The sequence below is a fragment of the Rhopalosiphum maidis genome, chromosome 3 (genome assembly GCF_003676215.2).
Source record: "Rhopalosiphum maidis isolate BTI-1 chromosome 3, ASM367621v3, whole genome shotgun sequence".
NCBI classification, from domain to species: domain Eukaryota; kingdom Metazoa; phylum Arthropoda; class Insecta; order Hemiptera; family Aphididae; genus Rhopalosiphum; species Rhopalosiphum maidis.
This window is the reverse complement of record NC_040879.1, coordinates 9,645,146-9,659,638: the sequence shown is the minus strand read 5'-3', so window position 1 is coordinate 9,659,638 and position 14,493 is coordinate 9,645,146. Positions and strand designations below refer to the sequence as shown.

Genomic DNA, 14,493 nt, shown 5'->3' with positions numbered 1-14,493 from the left:
CTTGTGCTTATATAAATAAAATAATTACAACTTTTACTTAGAGAATAATGTTCTACATATTTTATATACCCATAAGTTTAAACAACTTTTTATAAATTAAAATTTACTTGTAAATTAAATTATTAAAATAATGTTATATTAATTATAAACAACATTTAAAAAAAAATGTAAGACCTAATACTAACAATGTGTATCTTAAACAAATAATTAACCGATTATTAAAAAATGAGTGGTTTCTTTTTTTACAAATACTCATTTCCATCAAATGAATTATTAGGATATTCACATTCATTAACACAAACACAATTTCTATTCTACTATTAAAAGCTCTTAAATAGTAGTTTTATATAAGATAGTTTAAAATATTGAAAAACAGAATATTATATATTTTAATAAAATGCACAATATATTTATATTAATTGGACATTGTATATGCATGTAGTATGTGTAAGAATTTATCTTATTAGCGTAAAAAATAGCAAATTTTACATTTAGAACAATTTATTAATGTGAATTGGTCAATTAATTTAAAGGTATTACTCTTCTAGTTCATCTAAACACTTGGCAACTGTTAATGATTGAAAAATGTATTAGTTTTAAAACTAATATATTGAAAAAATTATCATAATCCTACAGACCTAGAGACAGAAATTAATTTAATTATAGTTTTTTGGTCCGATGGATTGGATGGGTAAAATATTGTTTTGGGTAACTTGTAGCCTGTAGGATTTTTCAATATTTTAATATGAAAGCAATTCATAAGTTTTTAAAATTGTAAACTATTAAATGCTCATAACTTGTTTATAAAGTTATAACTTACTATAAAAATGAATACAATGTAATAAATTACTTTAATTCAAAATTCAAATAAATACACATTTTAGAAAAAATATGATATATATTATTTAAAAGTATGAAAATAAAATTTGGTGTTTATCGAATTCAGCATTGTTATAACTTAAAATACAATTTAATCGTACTTATCATTTTTTTGAACCATATTATAAAAAATATGCAAATGCATTAAGTCCCAATCTAGTCTTATAAATAATAAAATTAATATGATCAAGTCAAATAAATAATATTTATTTTTATTTTAAATTAAATGGGACAGTTTTTGGTAAATGTTTAACAAATTATATCCATTTTTTATCCAAAATATACAAAAAATGTACTTAAGATTTAAAAATTCTAAAATATTCTCTAAAAGAATTATAATTAAAAAGTTTCATTTTTAAATTCTTTGATGAATGAAATTAATACTGTGCTTAGAAAGTAATGCAGTTTGTATTCAAATCAGCGATCTATTCAAAAGTGATCATTCTGAAGCAGTAAAAATGTTTACGTTTTTTGAATGAAAATCGCTCATGAATTTAAATGTCCATACCTACACAATATGTTGAATATCAATTATCTACAAAAAAAAAATATTTTGTAGTGTCTGTGTAGTTTGTATAAGGTAGGTACTTAAAATTTTCAACAAATATTAGCATTTTCTAGTCATGTATTTTTTAATATTTTTAGCCATTTATTTACAAAGTCATGATATTTTGATAAAATTAAATATTAAAATGAAAAATAATAAGTTAAATCTTGAATGCAATATTTAACAACCTAATATTTTTAACTCAAAATTAAATTAGTTAATATGCAAGATAGATTCCCTTTCCAAGTTGTCACACGGCTTCAAAACTGCGGGTCTATTTTGTACGCTAATTGTTCTGTACATCGAACAATGTACACACGATCGTTGTGTATAACTACATTCGTATGGTGTACAAAATAGACCCCTAGGTGTCATGAGCTAATATTTTTCATCTCATATTCTCATTTGAAACTATTTAAAAGAATTGAATAATTACACATTTATTAGTCTTAAATTGTATTTATAACTCTAGGACGATTAAACCTTCATTAAAGAATATTTAAAACATTACAAGACTTCTCGATTAAAAGCACTCACTCAGTATTTTAAAATCGACCATAGTCGATTTGTTAATTTTTTATGCTTCCGAATACAATATTTTACCAGATGAACGAAGCGATGAGGACAGTATCGATATTATTTTTGTTGTGTATTTCATAAAGCAATATAAACATATATATTAGTGGAAATTTACATCAAACATTTATAATGAAATTGTTATTTTTATCATAGTAAATTATTTGTATAATTAATTTTCAAAACATCTAGATGGTTTTGGGTTATTTATAGCTATTTTAATAACAATTTTTTTAAATTTCAAAAAGCTTAGAAAACTTAATAAAAGATCTTTTAAAATTTATTTTTATAGAGTTTAAAAAATATGGTTTTGTTATTTCAAATTTAAACAAAGTAATAAATATAATATAATATATCCGTTAAATAAGTTATTTTGTTTTAATTAAATAAATAATCATCATAAGAGGACGCCATACCCGCATGTGTTGTCTCTGTCTTACTAACGTACATCATAACAAATGTTCGTTCAGTAGAATACATTTTGTGATGTTAGCTTTAATATTAGAGTAAATTTACCTATTATCAATTTTAAAGTTAAGAATATTATCTAGACAATGATATATGATTTTATTGATATTATCATTTTAAAATGAGTTATAAACATTTTAAAGTTGTAATATTTTACATAGCTGTAACTAACTTTAAAATAATATCATTAAAAGCATATGTCATTGCCTAGATAATATTCTTACCTTTAAATTTGATAATAAGTAAATTTACTCTAATATGAAAGCTAATATCATAAAACGTATTATACTAAACAAAAATTTGTTATGATGTACGTTAGTAAGACAGAGACAACACATGCGGGCATGGCGTCCTCATAGGGATTGGGAACTTAGTGTTATACCTTTCGTAAATTATTGTTTAATATTTCCTATACACGACACACAATATTTAGTGTATTTAATAAAGGTACTTGAATACATTTAAACATTATCATTATTGATTTAAAATAGTTAATAGATGCAGGTTTAGTAAAAAAGAAAAATAATAATTAAGGTAATAAAAATTGAAAAATGTATACATACAAAAGAAAGAAAACAATTTTTCTTGAATTATTATTCCTAATTTAGTTCAATGCGAAACTTAACATTTAAAATTTTAAAACAATTCAGTTAATTAAAGTATTTTGCAAAACCAATGAATTAATCTCTGATTAATTTGGTATATTGAGATTAACTAGATTTTGTAATTTGATGCATATAAGTGTGGATAATATGCACCTAAGCCTCTCTTAATGATTATTAATACAATTATTTTTAATTTGTTTTATTACCACCATTTATCGTATTCCTTTATTCCTTATTGATTCGTAATACTATTTGTTTATTTAATGGTTGTGTTCAATTATTTGTTTATTCATATGGTTCTATAAAATTGTGTTTTTACGGTGTTCTATTGGGCACTAAACACGTTAATATTATCTACTTCAACGTATTTTGTGTTATAATATTAACGTTAAGTACTTGTCTTATGTACTAATGACTTGACTGTCTGACATGTATATCTAATTTAAACAATTCTAACCTGGATGCATTGACAGAGGTTTAGGGGCAAGCTAAGTCCTCCCAAATATTGTACGATTAAATTAAATTTTCAAATAACCATAGCTCCCGTACTCCTAAACTTATATTATCATATGTTATCGTTAGTATACCAAGTGAAATAACGGAAGTCAGTAATTACCTACAATTTTGAATTTTGATTTATATAAATAAATATAAAAAAAAATCATCTCCTTTTTTAACAAGAATGGCTTACATTAAAAAAAAACAGAAGTTGGTATTTTGAAAAATGATTATTATAAAGTTTGTATACTCTTTCAGTATGTTTAAAAATTTAAATCAATTAATTTAAATATTATTTAGTAAGTAATATGCAATATGAATGCTTAGTGAACAACCTATTACCTACGTGAATTTTTTAGAATAGATTATATATTAATCATTAAAATATTATCTTATTTATGTATAAAAATAGAAATAGGACTTCCGCAATTCTTCCAAATATAAGTATATCATACACTGCGTATGCCAAGAGGCATATTGCCTAATTGTTCTAAAAATTAAAAAAAAAAACAACAAACCGTAGTTATTGAAGAGTTGGTAATTAACTAATGAGAACAATAATAAAACAATACAAAATTACATTTTTAAATTTTATTTTTATTTTTTAAAAACAGCCACTATACTTACGGCGAGTACACCAGCTTACAATAATGGTAATTATTATAATAATACTTTATAAATCGTAATAATAATAATAACACGGGCGGTCTACCCGTCACAACATTTGTCAACACAATAATTTATAATATATTATATAGGAATACATTTATTTTTCGAAAGACTCTGCTGGCCGATCACATGTCGAGAGGGTAGACCACACACTACTTACATCATTGCACTCGAGAACCTGACAATAATCAACAAAACGAATTAACAATGTATGATGATGCGCACAACACATGGCACACGTCTCTGTAATTTATACAAACAATAAACATTAAACATTTATACACAATAGGTACTGCCGACATGGTAATCGGGTCATCACGTTATGGGTAACGATTCACAAAATCTCGTGTTAAAAATATAATATATTATTACAATTTACAATACAAGAAACAGCGCGATTCCTAATATATATTACCTACACGAGTATGTATAAATATATGCGATCCTAATCATCTATCAGTCGTAATATTATACCTATATCGTAAGAATTTAAGGAAAAGAGAAAAAATTCGCAAACGTCACAGCTATAATATACCTATTATAAGCATGAGTACCTATATATACTATAAGTACACGCAAAGTAAAAAGATTGTCTTACAACTATGGTTGTACAGCTACAGTAATACACTGCAATGTTTTATGTATCAACATAATATATAAAGCGCTTTGTTACAAACATAAGACGAAAAATACCATATATAATAATTTATATGTTTATGTTGTGTACGATATTTCTAAGAGAATATTATAGATTAGAATAAAAATAATGACGTCGAAGTGTCCGACCGTGGTCGAGCACGTTTTATGTAGCCACGTTGGTAATGTATACTATTATAATTAACTTGTGTTAATAATTATTGTAATAGGCGATATTATAATACAAACACGCTTATAGTACCTACGCTATAATTGCAGATATTAAAGTCACGTACCTACGTGAATATCATATTATAGATAGTGGTGGGCATGCATTCGCTACGCGTCTGAGGATTGAGATTTTGGTGTAGATATTTAACAAATGAAAATTGTCATTTACAAATTTTCGAACATTATAATTGCTAAATAGTTCAACAACGGTTATGGTGGGAGGGGTTTATAAATCATTTTGTTATAATGTATTCTAAGAATGTTAATTTTTGAACTAATCGTTAAGTTTTTAGTTTCAATGCGGCGACATTTTTGCGGGTTATTATATTATAAGGATTTACTGGAAATACAATACATTTTATTTTTTAACTGAAATTTTATTGGAAGAGCATTATTCACATATTGACGGAAGATTAAAATAGTCTCCTTTGCCAACACTTATTTACCCCAGTGCAGTGACCTCGACCCATAGGGATGGCAGAATATACACCATCTTTTTGCGTTTTATTGGTCTACAATATACAATTTATAAATTCACCAATAACCAATGCGTAAAAAGTTTAAAGCTACAAAGTATTATGGTAACGTATTGTAGGTAACGTAGATAATCTATGTATTAGTATACATATACAGGGTGATTCTTTTATAAAACAACACTCATTATTTCATGTAGTATTAATGTTTTTGAAAATATTTTTTTACATAGTTTCAAATTGTTAAAAAAACAACGTTTTTATTAAAAAATTATATTTTTAAAATTTTTTTATCCTTATAATATTTTAAGTTTCTTACTTTTTTGAACGACAACATAGATTTTTAATTTCATATTCCAAAGCAGAATAATTGTTTGAGTATTTTGATACATAAAAATCGAATTTAGGGCGAGTGTTTTATGAGTATTTTACGTATTTAAAATTTAGTTGTGCGGAGTGGAGTGGTACGGGGTTACCCCGCAAAATGTTTGTCCACTACTCCGCTTGTATAAACTTTAAATAAGTATAACTCATAAACTACTTACCCTAAATTCGAATTTTATGTATCATAATACTTCGAAAATTATTTTGCTTTGGAATATGAAATTAAAACACTATGTTGTCATTCAAAAAAGTAAAAAACTTAAAAAATTATAAGTATAAAAAATATTTAAAAATATAATTTTTTAACAACTTGAAACTATGTAAAAAAATATTTTCAAAAACATTAATACTTTTTGAAATAATGAGTGTAGTTTGATAAAGAATCATTCTGTATATATTTGTATGCGTAGCATATGGCACCTCGTACACCAATCGCAATTTCAAATGGCCGTCTATTATGCGGTACAACTTACTAAGTTTTTTTTTCGAATTTTAATGTTTATTTACATAAATTCTCTATGAATTTATGGGATATATAGTATATAAATATTAAAATTTAGGCATCATAACTTTTTTGATGTAAAAAAAATTAAAAAACATCAGAAGTGCCGTGAAAACGATGCTCGAGATTTTTTTATTTATATTTCGTTGACAGCAAACCTGTGCTTTAAAATTTATAATTTAACACTAATATGTATTTATACTCTGCAATGCTCTTCAAAGATTTTTGAAAATTACAAAATTATAATAACGAACATATTTATTTGAAATAGAGATGGATTAAGTTATTTTGAGTAGCATTTTATTGTTTATGTATTTGTATTTTACGGATAAGAATGTCTTGAAAAATTCGGCTTAAGTTTCTGTTTGCCTACGGATGATTTAGTCCGGCATAGGGTCAGTTAGATTACTTTTTTTCTTTAATATTTAGCCAAATAACCAAATCGGAACACGACGGATGGTCATTGGTCAATACACGTTATTTCAATTGTTTATGATAACGTAGCCACTTAGGAATATATTTGTATACATGTATTAACGCTTACGCATACTTAAATTTTGGTCATTAATTTTTTCATTAATATTATTACTCTATTTACTATTAGGAATGATTATAAAATATGTACCTATACTCGAGATAAAAGAAGCATATTATATTACACGAATAGAAATGAATCATATTATTATTACTATTATTATTATCATCATATTAAGAATACCTAATATAGAATGAATTAATAACCTAGATAATTTTTGCTTTCGTTGGTTATTGCCTTAACGCGATTTTTGATTGATCGCTGCGCAGCTAAATCCGAAACGATTATTATTATGCACTTCACTATATACTATATACCTATAGTATGTAATTTAACTATTTGATAGATGGTAATCGTACACATTTTAATAACATAGGTATCAATATTGAAAACCTGTCTGCGGTGAGAGTAGTCAATAGAAATAAAATTCATAATTTTACGACTCAGCATCATCGTCATTGTCACTCGATAATATAATTAATATTTTCACAGTTGCCTAACGTTTTAAAGGAAGCATTTCGGTAATTGTATTAGAAAAATAATGTGTTCAAATAAAATATATATATATGTCCCATTAAAACCTAAAAATTATAAGTATGTATTGAGAACATATAGATATAGACTATAGAATATTGTTTACCTATATATAAATATAGATACATCTGTATACTCGTGGTATACCTGAGCTTTCGCGAAGTGTTAAAAATATTTAAAACTCGAGGGGTAAAAAATAAAACGTTTTAAGCTAACAAGCATTGACGTTATCGGGGGCTGTTTTTTTATTCTCACAATATATTATATTAAATTATATACACATTAAATATACGTCAACGATTAGATGTTTAAATAGATAATATATAATACGAATCTACCTACCTATTTACAGCATTAAATTGTCAAAGCGCGTAAAATCGTTCGAATATGATTACATTTTGTAATAGGTATTATAAACTTATAACAATAAAATATTATTGTTGATTGGTCGTTTACTACCAATGTAAATCGATATTCTATAAAAAAATCTACAAACGACATTTAACTCGATAGTTTTTAAAAACATAGGAAAACACACGATTGCGTGGAAAATCATTAATAAATAAAACCGAAATATATATTTTTTATTAGTACGGAGCAAGCGGTCCAATTGAATGTTCTCCGTCGTTGTTTTCAGCCTGAGTCAACGACGAGCGGTTGGAAAAAACCCAGAATTTTACTCACGTCGTCACAAATAAATTAATAGTAATATACACAGGGAAATTATAGGTATAGGTACCACCGATTCGTGAGGTACTCACATTGCAAATCTGGAAAATATAATTGTACTGAAATAAATCATAAATTGCACGTTTGAAACATGAGCAATCAAAGAGAAACGTGTACTTAACCTCGTGGGTTAAAAATTATCTATCTGAATATCTGATGCATATTATACGAATATTATGTACAGTCATATACATTACTAATGATTATTTTCTGTACCTGTAAGTATAAGTGTATAACCGAATGCAGACCGTGGAAATCACTTTCGTGTCTATTAATGTTCGATATCGGGCTAAGTGCGCGTGGCGTTCCGAAAACGTAAAAATCAAAAAAATCGACGATAAGCATGTATAATACTTATATAATACTTATAAGTTATAATACTTTAAGACCACGAGAATATACATAAAATCATGTATATTATACACGAACGTCGTCTTATATCTATATTGCTCGTGTCGGTTTCGTCAATCTTAATATATTTTTATGTTCCAAGACAACATTATCGTTATTAATAGTCCTACTACTACTAATAATAATAAATAAATAATAATAAATTAATAATGATAATATTAATAATAATAATAATAATAATAATATAACAACATCAAAAATACGTTGGCCGGACGCCAAATATTACGGTGTACTATTAACAATATGTGGTTATATTATATTATATAATATAATATCATCGCACTCTGCAGTACAAGTGGTGTGAGATTTTCGGATCATTTTGTATTCAGAGTGAGTGTTTTTTAGGGGGAGGATAGGGGCAAAGTGGATACGCCTCGCATGGGGTTGACGGAGGACGGGGACGATAATATTATAATATAATATTATAATTATGGTGACGCGCGAGCACCGGACGACTACGTCCAAGAGCGGATGCAGTGAATCGACGAACAACGGACGACGTACTACGGTGTGCAAAATTGTCGGCGTCTCTAGTCGCTCGTCAGGTCTTTGAGCTCTGTGTAGCCGCCGCACATTTTTTTGCACAGGGCTCGGTCGGACGCGTAAAGCTGGTACCGCTTTTTGTACACGGCGAACCTGAAATATATAAATGAAAAAGCAAATTATCCATCGATAATGTTACACATTTATACTCGTAACATATGTATCTATTATATTAATATTATTTATTATTATTGTATAGACATTATACGTATCTATTAATTATTATTATGGTCATTGTTCGTATACCGTACATCAGATATCACGGCGTCGGTCAGCCAGCGATTGTCGCGGCCTTATTGTCGTGGGTTTTGTCAACGAATGATTTTGGCCTTTTATACACTAATCATCGTGTGCATGGCGATTTTTTTTAACATAACTTACTATTTCACAAATTTTTCGATATATTTTTTTATTTGATTAAGATAAAATATAATCTAAGATATTCATTATAGTATTTTTAGTGTCAATTATTTTTACAAAAAGTTGTTTTAAACTTAAATGCATAATATGAAATTTAGTTTATTTGACGAGCGGAGTAGACAAGACGAGTAGAGCAACACCATATACTATAATGTCGTGATGTAGATACTCATATCTATTTATTTATTTCCACTCCACATTTATTGTTGTCGATATTTTTATAGCGTATGCACTATAGATAGATTATATACTACTAATACTACAAAAAAAATTCAAATTCATAAATAGATAAAACCTTTGCAGACAATCGCTGGTTGTGGGGTCTCGAACTAGAATAACCATAATAAAAACGGTCAGGGATATATTAATATGGCTTGAGTATATCTTGTTATCGAAACGACGCAGCAGATGGTATTCTATAATGTATGCGAGGATGCGTATAATATTATTGTTGACACTAAATAATATTCTTATTGGCCCCATCGATTGCTACAAAATGTCACCCACAATTTTGGATTTTAACTAGGGTTTTCCAAATTTTCTGATAATAACCAAGGTTCAAAAATTATTAAAAACATACATTTTGGCAAAAAATATTAGTAAGTTTAAACACCAACTAAACCACATATGGATGACGAACGCTGTTTTGTTTTAAAACCAATATTATCGTGGCGCGGTAGAGACTAGAGAGAGCTGTATATATTTTACCAAGAGATCATCAATTTGAGCGAATGCCACATAAAAGTTCGTTGTTTTGTCTCTCTCTCCGGTTATTTCGAAAAGAAACACGTCCGTGAACAGATGGATAGTATTATTTAAAAGTTTCTACAATGAAGATTTTTCTTCGAGATTACTCGAGAAAAATTCCTCTTAGTTGATCGCATTATGAACGTTTCTCTCGGAATAACGTTATATGTAGGTTTTAAAGTCGTTTGAGTTCAAAAAATCAATTAGCGAGAATGTGAGAAATGTACAGACACAAAAAATCTCGAAGTAACGATTATATATCTAGATACTTTAGTACTAGACACGTCACACGTGTCTATACTAAATTCTGATAGATACCGTCCTTTACTTTCTATATTTCTTTAACCCCATATACGTATGGCGATACGTTATTATACAATTTTCCACTATTATTGGAATGGACCTATATAATGTTTTGTTTTCAACGGGTCACAAGTCTTCGCACGGGGTCGGTAAATTAATGACGACGTACCTAAAGCTGTAGGACGTGATCGTCCTCCTGTAAGTTGTTAATAGATGGCTGTAATCGGTGTTGGATAGTTTCTCTTTAAAATGTTGCTTGACCTACCCTCCTTAACATAAATCACAGAGTAATAGGAGTAATCTTATATTGCAATTTGTGGGTGGTATACACGTGGACGGGATAAAACGCTTTATATAGGTTTATCATCCACAGGCGACAATTAGCAGTACAAAATCACGCCTACATAAATAGTTAATGTGTACGAAATTATAATTGTAAAAATGATTTATCTATTGGACGATAAAGATCCCGTTGTTCGTTGTAAATCGTATTGTTTGTCTATTTAAATATCGTTGATCTATAACAGTGAGAATGTTTTCGAATTTAATCGTCATTTATTAATACGAAATGGCGGATTCAAGGGAGGGGCACAAGGGCACGTGCCCCCTATCAATTTTCTATCGACAATTTTTCTTATGTAACTACGAGTATCATATAAATGAAAAATACAGTACATAAGAATAATACTATTAAAACATAAACAAAGACTTCAATTCGACCTATAAAGGCTATAAAGTATGAGAATCTATAAAGATATTTTTCCTTATTAATGACTACGTCGTGTATATTACCTATATCTATAAATTATTATTTTGATATGTGATATTATGTAATCAACTTTATACTAAATAAAATTACCAATTTTGTTTAAAAATAAGAGTTGGTAGGTATGTATTATAAATTATGATTTAAATTGTACAATTTATGTCCCCCTCATCAAAATATCCAAGATCCGCCAATGTTAATACGTGTTATTCTTTATTGTTGATTGATTGATCGCAATTGGCCCAAAAGATAAATAACAAACGAGTGTATATATATATACACACATGTAGAAAACTCGTCTCAGACGGTAACATAGGACTCACCCCCTACAACCCCTACTATTGGGAATCGCGGTGCAATGGAGTGGTTTTTATTTTCATCAATTTGTCAAACGATATACACGAAATGTCGCAGCGCCACCAATGGTAATTTTCAATGCTATATAATAAATAATAATAATACATAAACAAGGCACATGAAAATATTATTAACAAACTACTAAATAATATTATTTAGATAATAGGTTTATATTATAAATTAATTATTATTATATTACCTGTAGATGATGTCGATAATGTATGTATGCGTGTGTGAACAGCGAATGATTTAAGCCTGAACTACGCGAAACAACAACGGTGCTTGCCCACCAACAACTTACAAAGCATGCACAAAACTAGGTAGGAATATATTAATATTAATAGGAGGTATAGGTATAATGTTATTGTTGTATAAAATCTATTATACTATACGCAGTAAAGTACACACGACTGAATGCGTTTGCAGCTGGTAGGCATGATATGTTGTCGGGGTCGAAGCGCTAATATTATAGTATTATGATATCAAATTACTTCTACTTAGGTAAACGTAACATGATGATTGGTAATGCAAAACACATGGTCAAAATATTGTATATGATGTTAATCACTCTTCATTCGATGACGACATACGTATAGGTATAGCAATATATAAGCGGGGCTGTGAATTTGCATATTTATTTCCTGACGCAACTGGATAGTAGAAAAAATCGAGTTCAATAAAAAATCGTAATACGTATACAAAATTATATTTTTTATATCGAAGCGCATTAATTAAAAAACTATATAATTTTTAAATTTTGTTTAAAATAAACTAATTTTGCCTTTTTTATTTTCTATAATTATTTTTGCATTATTTGGTATTATTAGAGCATAGGTACAACTGAAATAGAGCATAGGAATTTGACAATTCTTTAGTGTACTTATATATAAGTTTATGTTTATAGTTTTGTATAGTTTATACTTTTTAGTGCATTCAATTCACAGCCCTGTATACAAAGACACTCGGTAATACGTGTTCACGTATACGCGTGCACATGAATAAATTCAACGATTTCGCAAAAATATTAATTTTGAATTTATACATGTAGACAGAAACGTATACGTATAAATTTATACCCATGTATAAACACCGTATGTAATATTTTGAATTTGGATATGAGTTAGATGAAAATAAATAAATAAATGTACAAATAATAATATTATACGTATATGTACATACATATATTATTATATGATACAATACAAATTATTTGGTAAACGTCACTGTGAGACTATAAACAAACATCCGACAAAGCGTCCGTGGGATTCGTATAACACAATATTATATTATATCATTACAGGCGACGTCCCGTTCGTACGATTGCCGGACCAAACTACGTTATAAATTATGTATATGCATTGGTATTAATATAGGTAATATAATATATTATAATATACTATTATGTTACGGGTGAAAATGAAAAAAAACACAACAAACTTTACTAGAAATAAAATTGTTAACGGTAATATAATAATAATAATAAAAAAATACGATGAGACGTACGATTGGTTCGGTAGCTGGTTATTAGCCGTTAGTTATAGTATTATTACAATAATAATAATACACCACACATAATATGCGTAATATTATACGTACGGATATAACTATAATGGTAAATGACGTACAGGAATTATTATACGTAAATATTGTTTGGATTTTAATATCACAATTATAATATGAAAATAATGACTGCAATGCATATGGGTATAAATAATTAATAATATGTAAAATGAAAGGGTAGGTAGCCGAACCAACGTAATCGCATCGCGTTTTGTACAACATTGTTATATAAATAAGTATATCCATTCTCTAATAAATTATAACTACTAAATTAAATTATTTAATCATAATGGATAATGATAGTAAAGAAATAATAGTAGTAATAATAATAAAAATAATAATAATTATCATACAAGTATCGTTAAGAAACAAGAGGGAAAAAACAATCAAAAGCCAACTTACAAATACTAATCAAAACGTTATAAAATACAGGCTTTTGACAAAATATAATAATATTAATAATAACTAACAGATTATATTAGATAGGTAGGTACACTTTTAAAAGACGATTAATGAACATGTTTAGCATAAAATTATTGAAAACAAAACTAAATGTATGTATATAAGCTTATAACAGTGCAAATAAAACAATATAATATGTATATATGGATAATATGTTATATAATACATATATACATACAATTTTGATGCATATAATATATCATTATTAAATTTAAAAGTAAAAATGGTAACAAAGCAAGCAGGTACAAATCGGTGCGCAAAATGTTTACTGTTTCTTTTTTCTCTTTTATAAATAAAAATTCTTATAACATATATAAATATGAAATAATTGCACATGATATAATTCCCACTAATCGATTTACGTTTTGATCGTATAATAGTATTACATCAAATCGGCAAGATATATCATATGGTCAGATGTACAAAACAATATTTATGTCATGGTAACATAAAAATGCTATTATTTTGTTTTTGAACGACGGACTACACACACACACCCACATATAAGTATATATATATATGTATGTGTGTATGTACTATATAAGTGTGAGTTGTAAAAAATAATAATACTTGTAATGAATATAAACTGTGACAAAAAATTTAAATTTAATTAGATCGAATAAATCTATTATTTAGTACTATTAGATAAAAAATATTT

At 27.3% G+C, this 14,493-nt stretch overlaps 1 protein-coding gene across 6 annotated transcripts in view; it reads right to left on the bottom strand.

Moving 5' to 3' along the window:
• Window positions 1-6,271: 6,271 nt before the first annotated feature.
• LOC113559948 (trehalase) overlaps window positions 6,272-14,493 on the bottom strand; it is a 90,466-nt gene continuing 82,244 nt past the window's right edge. For all 6 annotated transcript variants that reach the window (XM_026965737.2, XM_026965740.2, XM_026965738.2 and 3 more), the window contains one exon: window positions 6,272-9,313. In XM_026965737.2, coding sequence (XP_026821538.1) covers window positions 9,208-9,313 — 106 coding nt within the window. In that variant the 3' untranslated portion in view covers window positions 6,272-9,207. The remainder of the gene's footprint in view (window positions 9,314-14,493) is intronic.